Source organism: Cupressus sempervirens, chromosome 9, assembly GCF_028749045.1.
Source record: "Cupressus sempervirens isolate cs-2001-9-10 chromosome 9, ASM2874904v1, whole genome shotgun sequence".
Classification (NCBI taxonomy): Eukaryota; Viridiplantae; Streptophyta; class Pinopsida; order Cupressales; family Cupressaceae; genus Cupressus; species Cupressus sempervirens.
In genome coordinates this window covers 148,440,738-148,463,945 of record NC_143126.1, presented here as the reverse complement: position 1 = coordinate 148,463,945, position 23,208 = coordinate 148,440,738, and the positions used below count along the sequence as shown (strand labels likewise).

At 40.0% G+C, this 23,208-nt stretch overlaps 1 protein-coding gene across 1 annotated transcript in view; it reads left to right on the top strand.

The window, feature by feature from the left end:
* Nucleotides 1-23,208, top strand: part of PHYLLO (2-oxoglutarate decarboxylase/hydro-lyase/magnesium ion-binding protein) — a 327,122-nt gene that overhangs the window by 287,256 nt on the left and 16,658 nt on the right. The window contains exons 21-23 of the mRNA XM_089799357.1: nt 14,309-14,464; nt 14,615-14,887; nt 15,109-15,276. Of these exons, the coding sequence (XP_089655483.1) occupies nt 14,309-14,464; nt 14,615-14,887; nt 15,109-15,276 (597 nt within the window). The remainder of the gene's footprint in view (nt 1-14,308; nt 14,465-14,614; nt 14,888-15,108; nt 15,277-23,208) is intronic.

The window sequence follows — 23,208 nt, the reverse complement described above, 5'->3', positions numbered from 1 at the left end:
TCATGTCGGCTCTTCTAGCTCAGTCTAGCAAAGACATGTGAGTCAGCTTATTATGGGGTCTTGTAGGCTGACAGGGTTGGATAGAGACCCAATATGGTTATTCAGTGTTGGGGACTTGATGTTCTGGTAGTTATTGATCAGTTGGGAGACATTCCTTGTTTTTAGGGGGCAGTTCCTACTTTTTAGGAGGTATGATCTTGCCCAGGGTTGGGTCTCTATGAGATTACTCTTTGGGTTCAGTTTCAGAGGGATAGGGCTTGTTTCCTAAATTTTAGGAGCATCCCTAGATTTTAGGAATGAGACTGCCAGTGGATCCTTGATTTCCGACTTCAGTCACAAACAGGTGACAGGATGATTTTATGATTTGTGATGTCAGTTGGCCATTTTGTGGCTATTTGGGTTATATTTTTAATATTTCCTAAGTTAGCGTTTAATAACTAAACAAAGTTAAGTAATTAGCCATTTTGGAGTAATAAGGGGTTTTTGGCCTCATTTGGATGCGCATCCTATGGTGGGATAGCTCGTTGGAAAGGTCTCGAAATTTTCTAAATCTTTCTCTTTGGTCTCAGGGCAATTCAGTGAACAGATTTTTGTCTATAAGGAAAAAGGTTATTTTCTAGTAATATGACCACTTTAAAATAAGAAATTATAACACTTTCACTACCCAACGCCACTTGGAGACACTTAGGGTTCGATTTGCAATTGAGAGGGGTTATAAGGAGATAGAAGCTTCATTCTAAGATCATCTTTTTCATATTTGACAACTTGTTTATGAATTTGCTCTGAATGGGCGATTTCTAGTTTGGGACGCAAACCCCAAGTTAGGGATTGGCTGGGACGTAGCCCTCAGCAATCTTTGGCACTGAATCTCTTAGGCATTGTGCGTGGTGATTAAGGACAAAGGCATCAATTCTCATTGGGGTTTCAGCGTGGCATATCATCTTTTCAGTTGAGACGTGGTTTATTGCAGCCTGTGGGACGCCATTTGCAACAGATACACCACATGGTATATAGAGTATTGCTTGTATTCACCTCCAAATGTATGCTGGATTCAAGAACAATCTTCACCTTCGAATTTGACATCAAATTTGTATGTGAGCTTTGGGAAATGCATTGGATTTATTGCTTGGCTCTATAATTCAGACAAATCTACCTAGTACAGTTTGCAATAATTCTGATTTTTACTGAATACCTTATTTATTTCAGTCTTGTTTCATAGTTGTTGTTCCCTATTCCTTTCTATGTTATAAAATCATAAAAAACAAACAAACCTTTCTGCACTTCTGTCTAGTTTTGCAAGAAAACATTAATAAACAGGAAAACAGATTTAAAAATATAAAATTACAGCAGATCAATAGAAGAGATCCATCAAGGATCTTTCAGAAAGGGCACCTGACGGTTGAGTCACCCCTTCGAGAAAGTATCGGTGCATCATCTATAGGGACTTTTGGAACATTATCAAAAGAACCATAATCATTGTATTGAGCATAATCATATTGTAAGCATTGAAGTGCATATTGCGTATATTAATAAAGTATCTTTTCTGTGTCATATCTTACTGTACTACATGCAATAAGTATCCATCTCATGTCACATCCATCCTTGACAACATGTTAGACACAAAAATCGGACACATGGACATGACTGATTTTCTACAAAGAGTAGAAACTCCTATTGGTCATGAGATGAAAGGTATCAAGAGAAGTCATATTCACTTGGTATCTACCTTTCCCATGGCTGCCATGGAACCCGAGTTTGTTCTCAGATGCACAAAGTGTTTCAATCCAAAGTCAAAGACAATCAAGGATGTTGATGGCAGTTGTTAGTAGTCTTGATCCAGAAGCTATCGAGCAAATTTTCGAAGTGCCACTTAATGCAAGTTGCGTAGATTTGACCAAAGAATCATCTTTGGAAATATGGAATGAGAATAAGGGAGATTATCAGAAGTATGTAAATCAATACTGGTTGGATACCAAGAGGAGCAACTTCTCAAGATAGCCAAAGACTGTTCACAGGTCTAATTTCAAGCAAGAGTACAAAGATCTTATCATTCTTCTCAGCAGGGTTTGTGCTCTTAAAGATTCCACCGATTTTGAGCCATGGATGTACAAGTTCATCTTCCAGATCATGGAGAATAAAGAACAGATCTTTTGGATTGAACTGATTAGTTCTATACTCTATCAACAGTTGCTCAATATAGGAACTTCAGTACCTTTCTACATGAATTCGTACCTTGTTTATATTGTTTCTGCCATGGGATCTTTCTCTAGACTCTCAACCAAGGGAAACGTCTTCAGATTCCAATTTGGGATTACTATAAGCAGATCACTCTAGCTAATAGTAAGTTCCATTACAGAAGAGTCCAATATGCTTTCTTTGGGCATTTCCGGTACTTGTTTGATAGATAGTTATCCATCAAAAAGATATCTAATGAAGCTTGGGAAAAGTAAATCAATATGGTTGTATCTTCATCTAGTTTCCAACTTTTACTTAAGAGTTGGATATTTTAAAGGTGAGCCGTATACCTTACCTAGGTATGCTACTAATAGGATCATTATGATGGAATTAGCCAAACAACTCATGGAAGTTCAATCTGAATAGCATACTTTGCATAGGCCTGGTTTTGGTATTTTTTCTATCAAACCTTTGGTGATAGGTAACTATTTGATCAATTTTGTACATAAAGCAAAAAATATGGAAGCAAAATTGCACTTAATTACTTTGAAGAAGTTAAAGCCAGATTTGAATTTGATTACCAAGAAAAAAATTATCAAATCAAGAGGGCTTTCACACATGTTCATCGCATCGAGGATGTTTGGATTGATATGAGAACAAAACTAGATATCATGAAGATGGATTACTGCAGATTAACTTTGTAGCAAATCATTGATCTTAACATGCTTGTGATCCCATCAAATTTTCAAACTGAAGATGATGGCAATGTTCTTGATCCCGAATTTCATCAGGTGGGTTTTGATAAAAGATGCTCTTTTCCCATTCAATGACAACAAAAAGAAGGTACATCTATTCTGGATAGATTTCAATCCATTTTGGCAAACACCAACAAGTGGCTGAAAATTAAAGGTCTAAAAAGGGTTATCCAAAATTGGGTTTGGATTGTGGAAGTTTTGGTCCTCTTGGAAAGGAAGTCACAACTGGAAATTACAGGAAAAGATGGAGCTTCTTTTGATGTAAAGAAATCTCTTAAATTTAAGTTGAAGGGCAGAAAGGGATCTAAATCATCTTAGATCCCTGAACCAGTTCAGAAATCAGAGGAGGAATTAGAGACAAAATCAGACGAAGAAGAAGGGGAAGTTATGATCATATCTCTTCCAAGACATGCACAGACTCATGCACCGTCCATGCATGAAGCACCTTTTCTGGATGAGATTGATGATGAAGTGGATTCATTTTCCACTATTTTCACACCTTCTATTCTAGTTTCAGAAGTCAATACGTTGGCTTTTCCTATTTCTTCAACGGGTCCTCTCATTTTAGCAAATGAACAATACGAACATTTGGAAAGTGTGTTTGAAGACTTTCCAACTTTTACAAAGGGTCAAGTTTCTCAACTTGATACATCTCTAACAGGTTTTGAGTTATTCATGATCGAATCCTCTCATCATGCACCTATGAATTCAGTTGTGTAGACTGAATCTTGCTCAATCACAACGGAGATACAATCAGGATCAATGCCAATGGTCTCCACTATACCTGTTTCCACAGATGAAAGTTTCAGCTTTCCTGCATGGTTGAGTAGGATCATAATGAAGAGAAGGAAAGTGGTTGTACCTCCGGATAACCTCCCTGTAAAAAAAACTAAGTCCAATTTTTTGAAAGATAAGATTATTTCAATGATCTCAGTTGATTTGGAGAAAACCAAGTTTGTAGAAATTGTTGAGCCACGAGTGGACAAACCTATTGAAGAACTTACCCATTCTGATTACAAGTTCACTAAGGTAGAAATCGAGAACCAGTGACATTTGAGTTGTTTACAAGATGCTCAAGATGCATTAGCTAATGTGTCAAAAAGCAATCATGAACTATGGGAGAAGAAGAATCAACTCGAAAAGGAGGTTACTCACCTAAATGAAGTCATTCGGAAACAATCTTCTCAAAGTGTTGTTATTGTGTCTAAAACGTCCAAGGAAAGAAAGTCGATTGAAGCCGCCAAGTCTTGGATAGGAGAAGTCATCTCTGAAGGAGTTCGAGCCACTACAAAAACATTTGCAGTTCTTAAGCGTATCAAAGATATGAATGAAATGGAGCAAAACTTGAATTCCTCCTTGACTGAAGAAGCAGAGGATTTGAAGGAGATTCTCAATGACTGGGATGAGATTGCTAATTTTGATTGAGATACCATGGTTTCATGTGACAGTCTTCCGTCATGTGAAATGTTCATATATCAAGGACTTATGGGCTACAAAGAAGAAATATTGAGAAAATTGGTTACAAAGTTACAAACATCTCTTGGAGATTGCCAAGTAGTAGAAACAAGTGTCACATGTGATTTGGGGCAAATGGGATGTCAGGTTCTTGATGAACGTAGTAATCTAATTGCAGTTGAAAGGGCAAGTTCAGAATATACAATCAGGATCAATGCTGATTTAGATTCTGAAGATTTTGGTTCTCACACTATGAACAAATTTGTCATGTATAAATCTTCGACAAAACACTTGCTAGATTCCCTAGTGGCAAATTCTAAGGTTGTGCAATCAGCATATGCAGATACAATAAGGATAGAGGCCATATCAAAGACAGTGGAGATTTTTCATCTTCCTACAGCGCGTGATGTTATCATCAAGTTCGAGGCACTAAAGAACAATCTTTAAAATTGTTATTTTGTTTTTATTTTTGTTTGTAGATCTAAGAGGATGCATTGCATGAAAAGATGTAATTACATGTAATGCAAGTTGCATGTGCAGTTGCATGTAACCCAATAATTTCTCTTCTAGTTAGATCGGGCCAAAGCTGGTTGAGTTGCTCCCACTTTTTCCTCCATCTTTTTCTCAACTACTGTGCCTATATATGTTTACCGTACTAGGTAAAGAAATCAATGCGTATAGACAATAGATGAGAACAGCAGCACTCCAGCAGGCAGTCACAGTAGCAACACCATGGCAGCATGGGGTAAGGCCTTCTCCTGTCCGACCGGGAGTTGGGTTTGCCATAGGGTTTGCTCAGACGACAGCACCCGTCAGCTGAGGGACTTTTTCAGCCCCTGCTGAAGCACTTCCGGTAGCAACACCCGTGGCACCTGCTGTAGCACAGCCAGCAGTGGAAGTGGAACCTACCGTAGCACAGCTAGCAATGGAAGTGGAAGTTGTCATGGCTCAGCCAGCAGGAGTTGAGGCACCTACAGTAGAGAGCCTGCCAAGCAGAGGGGAGGAGACGACCTTGGAGGTAATTGACCTCCCAGTACCGGAGACAGCAGAGAGACAGAGTACGTCGGGTGTACACTTGGATGTCGTAGGATCTGATGCAGTGGTGAGGGTGGATGCAGCACTGTTGGCATCACCTGAGCGGGATAGGAAGAGTCAACTTCGAGAGGTCAGTACTTTTTTGAGCACGCGGTTCCACTATGCTCCGGCTCCCCAAATGGCCTATTTGTAGACTCCTACGCGAGATGATAATTTTGAGGTAGACACTCAACCTTAGGTAGCAAGGCCAGTTCCAGACAGTAGACCGTCGCACAGTACTATTGAGCGTATGGCAGACGTCGTGGAGATGGCTATGGATATGCAGGAACATCCATTAGAGTGCGAAACAGGAATGAAGGAGGCATTTCTTGCTAACTTCACTCTGGCAGCCCAAGCTCGTCAGGTGTTGGACTTGATGGAGGTTCAGAAATTGGATTCGATTGTGAAGGAGCTGGAGGGAGTCATCTCGTTTATGCGACTAGGATGTTCAGCTGCCTTCACAGTGTGTTTTGAGGAGCAGGGATGGCCAGATGTAAAGACTAATGAGATGTGTTGGGACTAGGCCACCACGGCAGATTTTGGTGTGGATAGTCGGGTTGAGGGTCTGCTCCAGGCGATAGTCAAGTTGCACAGGGAGGCATACTACACTCTTCGGAGGGGTCAGGCGAATCAAGTAGCAGCTAAGAGAGCTCGGGAGGAGTCAGCTGTCAAGTTGGCTTTAGAGAGGGCAGCCTGGGAATTTGAGAGGGCGGCTTGGCAATCCGAGAGGGAAGCCCTGTTAGTCAAACAAAGGCAGTTGGCAGCAGAGAAGGAGCAATTGGTAGCAGAGAAGGTGCAGGCGGCAGCAAAAAAGGAAAAAGAAATGGGAGAAGTTAGAGCAATGATGCAGTCCGCACTGGAGCTTTAGATGGAAGCGGAGGCAGAGTTGAAGGTTCGGAAGGAACGAGTCTACAAGCTTCAGGCTAAGCTGAGTGATCTGAGAGCACAAACACGTCCCCCTGCATAGTATCTTGGTCATTAGTTGCACAATTTTGTTGTATGGTTGTCTGGAGACGACTGTTCTTTTTGGGGGGAATGAGATGTAGTCGGTAAATAATTGTAAATGAGCCGATGGGTAGGATAGTATGTATTATTTGTTATGTAGCCGATTTGTGCTCGATGGGTTCCTTCGAGAACCTTTCGAAAGGCCCTTCGGTGAGTATATATACCCCCTTCGGGAAGCATTGTAATCATCATCAAGCATAATGTAATGTTTTGGCGTATGCGAATATAGTTCTACTATTCTTATCTGCTATTTTGTTCCATTGTCTGTATGCATTATTTTCTTTACCCAATACGGTAAACAATATAAAGGAGTATTCCCTCATTGTAAAACCATCTTTTATATTTTATTGTATACAAGAGAGCTCTGAAGAAATTGTGCCAGCTGAACTTTCTTTGTGTAGCACTATTTTGAGAGAAAAGTGAATACAAAGGAGCAATTGAGACTTAACTTTGATTGAGTGAGATTGTTACTTGTGCGAATTATGCATATGTTATCTTTGATTCATGTAACCTTGTGTTCTTGATAATTGAGTGTAAAAAGAGTTAAGAAGCAATTGGAGCCGGAGCTTTCACTAGGAGCAATTGCAAAGATATATAGTTAGAAGCTTTGTTTGTAGCTTATATTTTTTCTTGATTCACAAAATAGTTAAGATATCTCTACTTTTGGAAGTCTTTGTGCCCTATTAGTAAAGCATATTCCTTAGAGCCAAATTGGTACACTTTCAATTAGCCTTTGAGTTAGTGTCAGTTTATTGATATCACCATTCTCAACTTTTAGATAGAAGTGTAGGTAGAGATTGTTGTCGATAAAGTTATAAAATCGCCGATGGGTAGATTAGCATGTTGTCGGTAAAGTTATAAAATAGCTGACGGGTAGATTAGCATCCGAAAGGACGCATGACAATTGAGTCACCCCTTCGGAATGGTTATGTACACCGTCCAGAATGGACTTTGGATCGTTGTTGTAATCATCATTGAAAGCACTATGTAATCTCTTCGACATATATGCGAATAATAAAAGGAGTACTACTGTGTTACATGTTCTTCTCTATTGCCTGTATCCATTAAACTATTTACCCCATACGGTAAACATTTGGCGCCATTGCCCCATGGACCTGGAATGAAGGCAGAGGAATGAAGACTAATGCCGAATCAACTTAACAAGGATAGGAATAAGATAAAGGAAAAAGATGAAATACGCACCTCACAAGAAATTTTAATTTTGGCACAACAGGCCGAGCGTAAACAGAGGTTTTAGCAGATTGTCGATGGACACCGAAGCACCGAAGAATTATTGGAACTTGGAAGAGACTCGACAGCGGTTGGATTTGGTGGAAGAAACAAGGGAGGAATTTCTTAAGCTGTATACACCGAGGGAAGAGAATCTAAATGGAAGGGAATTAACTCACATGGCTCGAAGTGCTAAGAGAGCACGAGCGTGGAGTGAACTCTTCGTCCGTGATACACTTCTAGAATGGACAACTTCGCTTAACGACGACCCATTTTCACCAAATAACATGGCTGTGGGAAATAAGACGACTGTCTGAAACAGTGCAGGTGTTCAAAATAGCTTGGGTGTACAGAACAGTGCGGGCACACAACAAGTACCTCCAACTCGAATAGTAATGGCTGGACTAAAGGAAAAATTGCCAAAGTTTGATGGTGATGGAACGGTCGATCCAATCAAACACTGTAAGACATCTGAAACAATTTGGACAGCGAATGGCATAACCAACATGGATGAATGGGTCCAACAATTTCCAACAACCCTAACAGGTGTAGCAATTGATTTGTTTGTCGAAGCCGATCCCCAAAAATTAACTTCTTGAGCAGCAATTAAAAGGGAGTTTATCACCGAGTTTTAATTAGTACGAGACGACAATGAAATCGTAGTAAAAATCTACACCACAATGCAAAGGAAAAATGAAACAGTCTGTGTATATGCCAGAAAACTAAAAGAATTAATAAATAAAATGGAAAGTAAGCCGACAAATGGGCTGAAAAAGAGATGGTTCATTGAAGGACTACGCTCAGAGTTAAGGAAGAAAATGAAGATTGTGCCGCCATCATCATACACCAAAGCATACAATCGGGTGATGGACTTAGAGAGTGAACAGAAAACGGAAAAGAAGAAAAGTAGCTCATCCGACTCAGATGACTTGTCTTTGGAAGAAGATAGCAATGGTGACGAAAAGGACAGTAAGAAGGTTCGAGCTCTCCAAAAAGATATGATTAGAATGATGAAGGAATTTAAGAATATGCAGAAATAGATGAAGGGAAATGAGCTATGGTGCATAGAATGCAAGACAGAAGGTCACACGAAGGGATCTTGCCCGAAAAACCAATTCTATGATATCTGTCAAATTATGGGACATTCCACAAAAGAATGCTCTTTCAATATGAAAACAAGAGGGCATCAACAAGTGCTAACACAGGAGGCTTCCACGTCAGGAGGGAGCGGAAACACAAGCAATGATGGTGCCACTTCTGGTGGGTACAAAAACAATAGAAGAGGGCAAAACAACAATATCAACAATAATAATGGGGGCTGTAGCTGAATTCAGTACGATGCGAACGGTTGCCCAATGGTTCAATGTCGAGTATGCAATTTGTGGGGCCACTTTGCACGGAAATGTACATCAACAAACTCACCAAAGTTGTTATGCAAATGGTGCAATCCTAGAGATCATGAAGATGCCAAGTGCCTGAAATTAGGAGTGAATTTTATCAGCATCGGCGCAAACGAAGAAGTTTTGGCAATCACTCGTAAACAAGAAAAATTGAACCTTGACCCGACAGAAGAAAAGAAGAGATTGGAAGAAGCACAGGCGGAATTTGAGAAAGCAACGTAGGCAGAGAAATCACAATTGAAGGACACTACCGGTACCTCAACGAGGAACTGCGCAAAACAAAACATCATAAGGCAGATATTACAAACTGAAATATCAGTCAAGTTCAATGATCTGATCCTCACAATGCCTCAACTACGGACAGCACTCACGAACATAGCCCCGACTACTAAACTACCAGGAGAACATGGAAGGGAAAAGGAAAGTAGAGCAAGTGTAGCGGACCCAATGCTGCTAGCGCTCACATCCGGACAGCATCCGACGGTCATAAAGATGGGTATATTAGGAACGGTCCTGTAAGACACAATTGTGGACGGATGTTTCGAGGTAAATGTCCTACCAAAAGATACCTGGAAGAAGTTGGGACAGCCGATGTTGTGGCCGCCTACGTTCCAATTACTAATGGCGGACCAACACGACATTAAACCTTTCGGGATCCTGATGGCACAACCAGTGACTATTGGAACACAGTCGTTCCTACTCAACTTCGTCATCATCCCGCTAAAGAGGAGAGGATATGACACCATTCTGGGCTGAGGATGGCTTTTACAAGCAAAGGTTAGGCATGACTGGAAGAAGAATACCCTATCAATGGAGTGCGGAAGCAGAAGATTCATAATTGACCTGCATACACAAATGGTAGGTGAGGAGGCAATGTCGTCGGAGTCCAAAGGCGAAGGTGGAGGGGATGACGAGGGGAAGAAGGGAATGGAACCTGATGAAGAGGGAGTATTGAGACTAGAAGGAGGGTCGAATGAGGACGACCTAGACTCGTTGAACGACCTTTTTCACTGGCAGATGGAGGATTATGAGCTCTTTCCAAGCTGTAATATGTTAAGGATTGATAAAAAGGGAGAGGAAAATGAATGTCTGAAGGAATACAAAGAAGTGGAAGAAGGAAAGGCGATTACAGCTGAAGATAAAAGTAGCAAAAGGAAAGATTCCACCGTACAGTACAAGGTGAACGGACCACACAGAAAGAAAAGGTTACACCACACTACGAAATTAGTAGAAATGTGCCAACAGCAAGGAAAACACATCGTATGGTCTGCATAGGGAACAAAGAGGAAGGGCTTAATAAAAACTTTAGCAGTATGGAATGAAGGTTCTAAAATCAAAAATACAGTTATTGACGGCAAGGAGTGGTAGCCGACGGAATTCATGGTACTGAGTGTCGAGAACAAACTAGGCAATATGGAAAACTTGAGGGAGAGATCGTGTAAAATAAATTTGATGAGCAACGATTGCAGGCACAATGGGCCACGGAGGTCACACCGAATAGGCGCAAAGCATGGCATGATAAACACCTAAAACTGAACAAGTTTCAGCTAGGACAACTGGTGTTGAAGTATAGCAGATGGAACGAAATTAAACCGGGGAAGTTTAAAGTCAAATGGGTCAGGCCATACCAAATCTGGGAAGTAGGTGATAACGGAGCAATAAAGCTATGGACATTGGACGGGCAGGAAATTCCAAAAAAGGTGAACGGTTCCAAGTTAAAAATATACCATGCCAAAACTATTCCCTGTCAACAAACAATGAGGAGCAGTAGTACAAAAGAATTTTTTTTTTAAAAGAAAAAAGTTAGAAAAGCACCATACGATGACCATACAGCATCCCAATGCATTCCAAGACACCGTACGGTTCTTCTCAAGATTGTACGACATCTTCACCATATTCTAAGGCACTGTATGAAAACTTATCATACACAGACACCCTACGGTACGGCAGGCAGAAGTGTACAGACATTGTATGGACGTCTTAAGATAGTGTACGGGCATTGTGAAATCATACGGAGAGTGTTTATAAAATCGACCGTACGGGTTTTTAGAAAACCGTACAGGGAGCATTTGCAAAGCCATACAAACAATTAGAAAAATCGTGCATACATCCACATAACTGTATGGGCAGCAGATTAATCACGCAGGCTTCAACCATTCAACAATCAAAGTCTCTAGCATCCATGCCGTATGGATGTCTAATATCAGATCATCTTCAACTGTACAGTGGTCAAATCTCTTCACAGACATTTACCGTATGGTCATGCAGAACACAAGAAATTCACTTCATACGGTCATGCAAAACGGGAGATGAAAGGCACTACTACCGTACGGGCATGCACAAGCAGAGGTCATCATCTTGGGAGAGCTATTTTGGTTTGGATTTTGCAAACATCTTCTGAGTGACCGAAGAGGAGGGAGTAAGCACCCACAAGTATTATTTGTGTGGCCTCTGCAAATAATACCATCACAGATCAACAAAAGGAAGCAGTCAGAAGAGAAGGAGAGAAAAAAAGATGACAAATCAAAACTGTTCAGAATGAATAACGTATGATGCCAAAGGGAAGGAAAAGACATAAACAGGTAGTAAATCATAAGCAGTTGCCAAAAAGAGTGTGGGATCGAAAGAAAATCACAAAAAAGGTGTGTTCCATGGAGTTTCGTGTGGGTTTGAGAGTGCTAATTTGGTCTTAGCGACGGGGGTGCTGCACCTCGACCCCGCCCTATATTGCGACAATGAGCACGCCTAGGACGCTGCCCCAGGACCCTGTGGGGGCACTGCCCCTCGACTCCACTGGGGGCATTGCCCCCTAGACCCCCAGACGCTTCAGTTATCAGTCGTGGGAAGTATGACCAGTTGATGAGACCTGGAGCTACTACAGGCATGGAGTGTCTGTGTACCAGAGGTGGAGAGAACAACAAAGCAAGCCTTTCGAGAGGGGTGATACACTTTAAGGCACTTGGAGTAGGTGTTGGACGTGAAGTTGTCTTGGTGGATGCATAGAGAGCTCGGGAGGAGCTGATCATCCAGTTGAAGGCAATACCGCAACACTTGGCTCAGTTTACCCAAGAGTTGGAAGCAGAGAAAGTGGCACGGGTGGCTATCAAGGTCAGCTTGACTAAGGAAACAGTATTGTGTTAGCAAAGGCTACAAATGCAACTTATTTTGGAGACCAATTTGGTGCAAGCACAAAATGAATGTGAACGTGGGGTGACGGAAACATATCTATCTTGTTATAGTTAGTTAGTTAATGTATCCTGTTTTGTTAATTTGTCTCGGATATTTTATGTAATTGTCGTCCCGAGATGACTTTTCTTTTGGGGGGGATGATGTTGTCGGTGAAGTTATAAAATAGCTGACGGGTAGATTAGCATCCGAAAGGACACGTAAAGGTTGAGTCACCCCTTCGGAATGGTATATGTACACCTTCTGGAATGGACTTTGGATCGTTGTTGTAATCATCATTGAAAGCACTATGTAATCTCTTCGGCATATATGCGAATAATAAAAGGAGTACTACTATGTTACATATTCTTGTTTGTTGTCTGCATACATTAATAAACCGTTTACCCTATACGGTAAACAGAGATTTCACCCTGCCCATGATAGAAGTGTAGTTAAAAATTTCACCCTGCCCATTACTCACTCCACGAGTAACTGGATTCTTTCCTAAAAGTTAAGAGGAAAGAATATTGGTAACACCTCTTTACAAAATCTCTCAACTTCCTGCTTACCTTGAGTTGATCCAAGAAATGGTGAGAAGGGGGAGCCTTCCCTTTAAGGTAGGAGAGACTTTGTCAAACACGTTGTCGCTGGTCATCCTATTTTGCAACTGGATTTTACCCAAAACTGTTGGTTGCAAAATATCCACCCAACAAGAGTGGCATTACAATTTGTCTTTAAAATTTGAATTTTTGTTAAAACCCTTTCTTCCATGGGCTTGCAGCTTGTTAAGACCAACCTCAATACTTTTTTTTTTTCTTTTTAAATTTCTATTAGCTCCGAAGGTGGAAATTTGACCCCATTAAGGATTTTTGGTGGAAATTAAAAGGAGTTGTGGATAAAATTAAGTGGAAAATCAACTAGGCCTTGGAATTCTTAGTGGAAAGTTTTCCTTAGAGAATTTGGGGGGCAAATTTGACCTAGACATGGATTTTGAAGGGAAACATTGGATTTTTATATTTTTATTTTTATTTGTTTGAAAAAGATGAAATCTCAACTCTATACAAGGAATTTTTTAATTTCCTTCTTTCTTCCTCACTTTTTTTTAAGCTTCGAATATCTATATTTTTCCACACTTAGCATTTGTTATCAAAATATTGATTTTCTTTTATGTTTCCACATCACAAAATTTTATTCCCCTTTTTCTTCATCTTTGTTTCTCTCCATCTTCCAAGCTTCTTTATCACTCTTAGGGTAGCTCCTAGGCCTAATAGATTCGTTACTTGTCGATTCCAAAGACCTAATGGCTCCTTATTCTTATTGTTCCCTCCTAATCAAATTCCAGGCAGACCCAATGTTAAACTTGACCTAATCCATGTTCATTCAAGGAGTTCTCCCTGTTTTTTAGCACAGGCCCAAATAAAATGACATTGTTTAGCCAGCAATATTTGGAAACATTTACTTTTATATGAAACAGTACTTAGATCAGTCACAATGTCAATACAATCATCACACTATGATTATGCTACAACATAAGATATCTCATGACCAGTTTCTATCTTTGCATACTAGTCCCTCCACTTCGGGTCAGAGTGACCTAGATAGACTTCAACTAACCAATGTATGGGTTTTCCTGTTGTGCACAGAACCCCAAGCTTTGTTCAACTATTTTAAACACATTTTAAAAGCTATCATGTCATTGTTGATTATTTTGGGTATCTGTTCCAATTTTATTCCGGATCATCTTTTTACATTTTACTTTCGCAACCATGTCATCAGAATACCCTGAGAAAACTCCTTTCCATCATTGGGGAAAGACTTAACGCTTTCACTGACCTGTTATAAAATGTATGTCAAGCCACTTAAAGAAACCAGTGAGCTCTATTCTGGAAATAAATTATTATGACAACCTAAACAATTTGAAGCTGACATCAAACACACTTCTTTTCTAAATATGTTACAATGTAAATATTTCCAATGTTAGCTAACAGCAGTATTCAGAACTTGCTTTCAATTTCTTATATTGGCATTGCTCTTTTTATTAATTATCAGGTGGCTCCTATAGGACCGAACAGTGAGGATATGCTGGATGTTGAAGAGCAATTGAGCTTTCTTGCTTATAGAGCAAATAATATGTCACTGAATTTTCTCATGTCTCTGCTGAATGACTCTTTCTCTGGATGGATATGGCGAGATATAGGAATACCTGTATGTTGAAATCAATTTTAAACCTATCAATTGATCCAATGCTTTACAATGGTTTCTGATCTATGTTGTCTCCTACCATCTTATAATGCTTGTCCTCTTAAATGATTGCATGTAAATAATCATACTACCTCATGATTTGGATTCCTATAGGTATGCTCCCTCTTTCCAAGTGTGCGGTGTGGTTTGGAAATGGGGGTCCTTAGTGCGTTAGCAGCAACCAGTGGCGGTAATATTGCAGACTTGCTTCTTGGCTCTGAAAATTTGCAGAGTTCTTTTGGCAAGCAGGAATCACCATATATTTCCAAAAATCTTTCATCAAAGATACAAATATGTGCACTTCTAGACTCAGATGATCCCCCAGAGGAGGTTGCTTTAGCTGCAGCAAAATTAGTTGAGCAAGGTTTCTATACAGTAAAATTGAAGGTATTGTATGCATCAATATATGATACCATTTGCATGTAAATCGTGTGCTTTTAATCAAAATGTGAATACACCAACACGGATTTGTTTTACTCTTTTCTTTCAATTTACAAATATTTAGTGATTGAAATGATAGTGAGAATGTTGAAGATTGATTACTTCAGAAAAAGAAAGAGTTCAAAATATTGACAATGAAAATATCATATGCTCTGCTTTGTCTACAGGTAGCTCGTCGATCTGAACCCCTAGAGGATGCAGCAGTTATTCAGGCTGTTCGACAAAAGGTTGGGCATCTAATTGAAATTCGTGTGGATGCAAACCGTAAATGGACATTTGCTCAAGCAATGCAATTTGCAACTGGTGTGAAGGACTGCAATCTACAATATATTGAAGTATATGCTGAACCTTTTTGTCAATTGACATATTTACATCTTCAAACTCTTTCTTTTGACATATTTACATCTTCAAACTCTTTCTTTCAAATTATTTATAATACAGATCACACTAAACCAAAATTATTTCCTCTTCTCTCTAGTACTGAGATTCTTCCTTCAAAAGGTGCTTAAAATATAAGTGAAGATAGTATACCAATGAAGTTTCTATAGACCTTGGGAAAAGATAATAAATTGGAACTTGAATATACTATATAAACTTGTGAAGAAGAAACTAATATCTAAGTGGTGAGTTGACTACAAGTGGAAGAAGATAGAAATGATCACTGGAAGATTTACTTTAGAGCTAGAGGTGATAACCCACTACCAAATCTATTGCAAACCTGGGAAAGAAGATACTGCTATGTATTCAACGGTATAAGAATTCCATAATATATTCATAACACTCAATAGACAATATTCATAACACTCAATAGGCCATGTAGATGGCTAATCCCAAAATTTGAAATTATGATTTGCCAGATTGCATCTTGAGGCTTTAACCTGTCTTACATCATTTGAAAACTGCTTTAGACATCTTGATATCCTGATAAGTATACCCATTGTGAAATGATCAACTTCCCCCCAAACAATATTGAAAAACAAGCAAAACTGTAATGCCCCCATTTTAGCAAGCTCCTGCGGCTAGACTAAGCCAGTTCATCATGGTGACCCTTGTGAGGTGGTAGTATGTTTTGAGGGTCTCTGCGACAGACTTCCTATTTTTAGTATGTCTCATCTGAGGTGGTTTCTATTTTTAACAGTGCAGTGGAGGCACTAGCAGTTGATCTTCATCAGCAGTGGTTTGAGCATATTTATGTAGTTCATAAAATAAGTTATTAATGAGGCATTTATTATTAAGAGACATTATCTAATTTCATGTGATAAATTGAAAGTGTAAATGAGAAGCTTCTTAAGTGAAAAGTATGTTCATGAAGCCATGTGCTTGCAAGTTATTTAATTAAATAATTAGTTGGAAGCTTCTAATTGAAGGGTGTGTTGATGAAGCAACTTTAATGAAAGGTGTATTAGAGAAGCCAAGTGCTTTATAAAAGAGGCTTCATAAAGCAATTAGAACCATCTCATTCTCTATTGTGTTTGACATTGTCTTGTGAGAGTTTTGAAGTTGTGGTTTTCACTTGAGGATCGATTCCTCTTGTGGCACTTTGCTACTGTTGTATAGCAAAATGGAATTGCATTCTAAATCTGGGTTGCACATTCAATTCATTGTTGAGGTATAGTGAATTGATTTATTTATATAATCTGATTTTGTGCACCTTCTAGACTCTTGTTGGTTTGACTTGAAGGGCTGCAAGTTTGGTATTTATCATCTCTGTTTTTTGGATGCCATTGTACCTAAATTTTGGGTGTCTTATCATATCAGTTTGAGGCAACATTGCTGACTGTTGTTTGAGCATTTGAAACCCTTTCTATCAGGCGACTTGTTCATGCATTGTGGAATCAAAAGTTTATTATCTTCTATAGGATGCCTCAATTCTATTATCAGTTTCCAACTAGGCGATATTCCCATTGGTATTTGGGCTGCATTTATAATCTTTGTTTTTGGAGTGCCACTATCTCTGCAATTTTGGCATTATTGATCATTGTTTCTAGACGCCTAGCTATTTTGCATTAGGCATCCATAACCATTGGTTTTGGGCATTCCTTTATACTGCTGCAATCATGGCATTATGAGCTACGTTAATGTTTGAGGTAAGTCTGTAGGAGTTTGGGTTGCTTTCAGATGCCTTTGTTATCTGTTTTTGGGCGCTATTACACCAGCACTGGGCATTGGACATCTGTGCTTATCATTGCATATTTGTTGGGGTGATTGGCTTACTACATTGGACGCCAACCTTGGTGATTCCCTGGTGTTGCATCTAAATCATTTGGGAGCCTACGATTATTTTTGTGAAGCAGCGTTGTCTTCAGCATACCCCGCATACTCTGTTTCATGTGGGAATTCCAATTGTGGAATTTGCGTTTCTTGTTATATCTGTTGTGAATACAACTTCATTGTAAATTTCACTAGTTTCCATTTGTCTATAGTAATTTAATCGTTATTGAGGAAATAACTATATGCAACTTTCATAATTGCAAATTGTAGATGAGATTCCATATTTTCCAGAGCTAGAGCTTGCATTGAGGTCATATTTGAGTTATTATTATTCAAGCAAGAACACAAAACAATCTAAAAACATCATATCTTTTAGTATAGTTACTGAGAGCCAACTTGGGCTCTTTACAGTGGTATGAGAGCAATTTCCTACCAACCTATAGGGAATTGGGTTACATTATGGCTCAGAGATTTATTCCGGGTAGACATTACACCCATAAAGGTCGCACGTCTGCACCTAGTGATGGAGAACCAGAGATTCAGTTTAGTAGTAATAGTGACTGCGATATTAATGATTTAGGAGATACAGGGTATAGAGATTCTAACACTAGTTCTGAGATTGATAGAAAGGTCAAAGAGACTTTCAAAGATGTGGCAGTTGGGAAGCATCATGTTGTTGATGTACTGCAACAGCCTTCTAACACACTGCAGCATACTGCCTTCCCTAGAGGATGGAGTAGGGAGAGGGGTACTTGAGATGATTCTGTCAATTCCCACAGGTCCTGAGTTGATGACAAGTCTAGAGCTGGTGATAGGATTAGAGAAGAGGACCGGGTCAGGATTGATGATAGGATTGACAAGACTAGCTATATTGGTGCTTATGATAGGCGGGAACGGCCTACTTTTCTGACACTGAAGGCAGATGCGGCCATTACTGAGACTGAGGTCGCGACTTTTGTGGATGATGTAGTTGCACATTTGCTGAGTGACATGTTTTTCTGCAAGCCATTAAGCAGAGCCTTAACTTTGATAGATTCATGACACCGAAGCAGGAGCATACTAAAGGTGGGTCTGGTCCTGAGATATAAAGACCTAGGTAGTCATATTTGCAAGAAGTAGGCAGTAAGATGACCTTATCCCACTTTGACGGCAATGGCAAGGTGATAGCTCGAGCTTTAGTCCACAAGCTCGATACATTTTTAGCACTGTGTCCCATGACTAAGGAGGAAGCCATTAGATTTTTGTGCTGCATCAAGATGGAGTTGCCCATGACTAGTGGTACCATGGATTGGTTTTCTTACATCATAATCAAATTTTTTCCTATCCAGAGTTCGTGGATAGATTAATAGAGCATTTTGATAGGAAGGATCTTGAGGTATATTTATGGGAGTTAGCTTAGTTGAGAGAAACGGGTGACCTAAAGGCCTTCATTAGTGAGTTCCAGAGCTTGTTTCTGATCGTATATGATATCTTTGAGCAGAGGAGAGTTATGTCTTTATGGAGGGACTGGTTGAGCCACTTAGAGTGTAATGGGCACCCTAGAAATGCCCAAAAATTGAACCAACTATTGATAGGAATTTAGTCAAATAATTTGCATCCAACTCTTAATTTCTTCGTTAAATGTTTAAACCCCTTTATGGCTCCGGAAATAAAATGTTTGTTTTTATGTCTTTGCATAGATTTGAAACCACATAACATGAACAAGAAGGAATTTATAATAATATGCAAACTGAAGACTGAACTACTGCTGAAATAATATTAATTTTCAAACTAATAAAATCAAATGCATAGCAGACTTTTCAACTCACCAATTACTCCATAATGTTCCAGTAATGACTTCCCATCTTGCTGCTACAGTAACATGAATAGTGTCGTGCTACAGTGACGTGAATAGTGTCACGCTACAGTAATGTGAATAGTGTTGTGCTACAATGCTGCTACAATAAAATATGCCTTCAATCAGTCCAAGACCCGCATAAAATCATCCCTTCAGAATGGCATAAGCATCGGACAAGAAGTGAGAATGATATGAGCAAACACCCAATCCACCTATAGCTGGAAATGTGCCCAATCTGCCTATTAATGAAGCTGATAGCAATGGATTCGAAAGGCCAAACCCTAAGGGAATGACGTCTAGAATGTCACAAGAGAGGATAGACATCCTCTAATGCCAAGAACGGATCTGCAACTCACACATCAATTTTCTTCTCATATTCAACTTGCCGAATAAAGCCACTAACGCTCTCTTTTATTCTTTCTCCAAGGGTCAATTCAACTCACATAAGCAATGCGGGATAAAAGATGTGCAATATAAAACATATTAAAATAATCACTTATGTCTCCTTTAGGCGCCCTCTTTGATTTGCACACATTCCCATAAAATTTAATATTAAAGTAACACTTTAATATTTTACAACTAAATTAAATGTTACTTTAATAATACTTTAGGCATAAAAATATATTAGCTATCAGACTCCAAACAACACGAGTGATAGCTCGTCAAAAAGCTCTCGTCGAGGAGTATCAAATCTGATCACCAAAACTAGCCTCCCATGTGTCCTACTGATTTACTAAAAATAGTAAGTATGCCTGAGACTGAGTAAATCAACTCCGTTTTGACCCAAACTGGAGATGACTAGGCCAAAACACTCTAAGATCCCTTTAAACCCTTCGTTAGCCCTTGAGACCATGTAGAATTAAGCTAACGCACACACACTTGGTTGATTGCTAAAGTGGGGACATTACAGTTTGTCCCCCTTGAAATTGCTTGTCCTCAAGCAATCTTAGTCCAGCCTGCTGAATAACCTGCTCACTCTCCCATGTAGCATCCTCCTCTGGCAAGCCTTTCCATCTAACCAAATACTCCTTCACTATACTGGTTCTGAGATTCCTTTCTCGGGTGTCCAGAATAGCCTCAGCTACTAACACGAGCTTCCCCTCCTCATCCAAAGGGGGTAAATCTGTAGAAGGAACCACACTCTGACCAATGGCTTTCTTAAGCCTCGACACATGAAATACATTGTGCACCCGACTGCCCTCTAGAAGCTCCTCATAGGCGACTTCGCCCAGTCTGTGAATCACCCTGTAGGGACCATAAAATCTAGGCTTTAGCTTCTCTACTCCACTCTTCTTGAGCGATGACTTCCTATATGGTTGTAGCCTCAAATACACCATATCCCCTACTGCGAAATTGTGCTCTACCCTATGCTGATCAGCATTCAAATTCTACTGATTCTGCGCCTGTTGTATGTTCTCCTTGAGCGCTCTCAAGATATCTTGACTATCTTGCAACAGGTCTTTGGTTTTGGGCACTCAATTGTTCCCCAGAACTAAATCCATGAAGCTGGGTGCTTCATACCCATACAATGCTATAAATGGAGTCATTCCTGATGGTTATGTGATATGTGGTATTATAACAATACTCCCCCATGTATAACCACTTGACCAACGCTCTCTGTTGTGCAGTCACATAATTCCGCAAATAGCCTTTGACCCATTTATTTACTATCTTCGTCTGGCCATCTGTCTAAGGGTGGTGACTCATACTAGGTGTAAGATTTGTACCGCACAACCTAAACAACTCCTGCCAAAAGGCGCTCATGAACTTGCTATCCCTGTTACTAACAAGAAATCTCAGTATCCCATGCAACCTGAACCTCTCTGAAGAATAAATCTACCACCTGAGTTGCTGTATAAGTAGAAGGAATAGCAAAGAAGTGAGCAAACTTTGTCAATTTGTCTACCACCACATAAATACATTCTCTTCCCTGCACTTGTGGTAAACTAGTGATGAAGTCCATAGAAATACTTTCCCATTTCCTGTCCGGAATGGGCAAGGGCTGAAGAAAACTTGTGGGAAACGTGTGCTCTCCCTTATTCTGCTGACAAACTGCACACTCCCTGACATACCTCTGAACATCATCCTTGAGCCCTCTCCATGAGAACCGCTCTCAGATCTGCCTATAGGTCTTGAAGACCCCTAGATGCCCAACTGTAGGTGCATCATGAAATGCCCTCAGAATCTCCTCTCTAAACTATGATTTAGTGATCAAATAAACCCTGTCCTGAAATCTGATCAATGCATCCAACACCGCATACTTGTCATCCTGAATGGTGCCCACAACTATCCTAAAAGCCCAATCATCTCTTGCATACTCCGCTGCAATTTGTTCTCTCCAATCTACCTCTACCAAAGCACATAAGTGAGGTCTCCGAGATAAAGCATCAGCCACCACATTTTTCTTACCTTTGACAAACTCTATATCAAAGTCATAAGCCTACAATTTAGTAACCCATTTCTACTGTCAGTCATTAAGATCACACTAGCTCATGAAGTATTTAATACTATTGTGATTAGTTTTGATCACAAAATGCCCACCTACCAAATATGATTGGAATTTGGCCAATACATGCAGTATGGCCAACATTTCCCTGTCGTAGACAAAATAACTCCTCTCAACTCCTCGGAGCTTCCTACTCTAATGCAATGGGGTGTCTCTCCTGTATCAATACAGCTCCTATCTCGTCTCTTGAAGCATCACATTGAAGCTTAAATGGCTCCGTGAACTCCAATAGAGCTAGAACCGGACAAGATGACATCACCTGTTTGAAGTGGTCAAAACATCTATGCGTTGTCTCTGTCCATGTAAAGGCTCCTTTCTTGGTGAGATTTGTCAAAGGTGCAGCAATCTGTGAGAATCCCCTAATGAACCTCCTGTAAAAACCACATAAACCAAAGAACCCCTTAAGTTGTGTGAGGTTTGTGGGAGTAGGCCAATCCACAATAGCTCTAATCTTTTTAGGATAAACCTGAACACCATCGGCACTAATGATATGCCCAAAGTAAAGGAGCTCAGTCATCCCAAACTTGCATTTTGATTCCTTGGCATACAATGACTCTCTATCCAGAATAGATAACACATCCTCCAGATGCTACAAGTGCTCTTCCCAGGTCTTACTGGAGACCAAGATGTCATCAAAGAAGATCAAGACGAATCTCCTCAATTACCCCCTGAACACCTGGTTCATACAACTTTGAAATGTGGTAGGTTCATCGGTTAGTCCAAAAGGCATAACCATAAACTCGAAATGGCTATAGTGACATTGGAAGGCTGTCTTCTTGATGTCCTACTCTCATATTGATTTGGTGGTATCCAGATCGTAAATCAATTTTGGTGAAGAAGCGTGCACCATGCAACTCGTCAATCAGCTCATCAATCCTAGGAATGGGATACCTGTTTTGAATTGTTTTCTTATTCAATGCCCTATAATCGATGCACATGTGCATCGTCCCATCCTTCTTCACTAGAACTACTGCTGAAGCAAAAGTGCTTTTGCTAAACCAAATGTGCCCCATCTCCAATAGCTCTTTAATTGCCTTCTCTATCTCATCTTTGTGTTTCTCAAGATAACGATAGGGGGTAATCATGACCAATTTGGCTCAGTCCTCATGCTCAATAACATGCTTTATTCCCCTGTCAGGAGGAACCCCATGTGGAATATCGCCAAATACTTTGGCATGCCAATCAAGTATTTTCCAGATATCTGGTGGATGACTCTTTACCTGTGGCTCCTGTGGAGCTGGCATAATAAAACATTTTGCTACCCATTCTATGTCATTATGCCAAAAAAGTCTCTGCATTCTCTTCAAGGAGACTACTCTAACTCCTGTCTGAAAGTCCTTTGAGTGCAACAATTCTACCCTCATGCTGGAATCTCATCTCCAATTTTGCTAAGTTGAGTGTGAACTCAACTAGTGAGGCCACCCATGTCATGCCGAGGATGACATCATAGTCTCCCATATCTACCACATAGAACTCATCGTCTAACTCATAGCCATCTCCAAACCTGATGTGAAGATTCGATATCTTCCAAGTGCATAATAATTTTTCGCCATTAGCTACCATGACTCTAAACCCAACATGCTTCTCGGTCTGTAAACCTCTTGTGGCTACTAACCATGCATCTATGAAGTTATGTGTAGCCCCAATATCAATGAGAGAGATCACTTTCTACCTCTGGATAATACCCCTGACCCTAAATGTGATCGCCTTTTG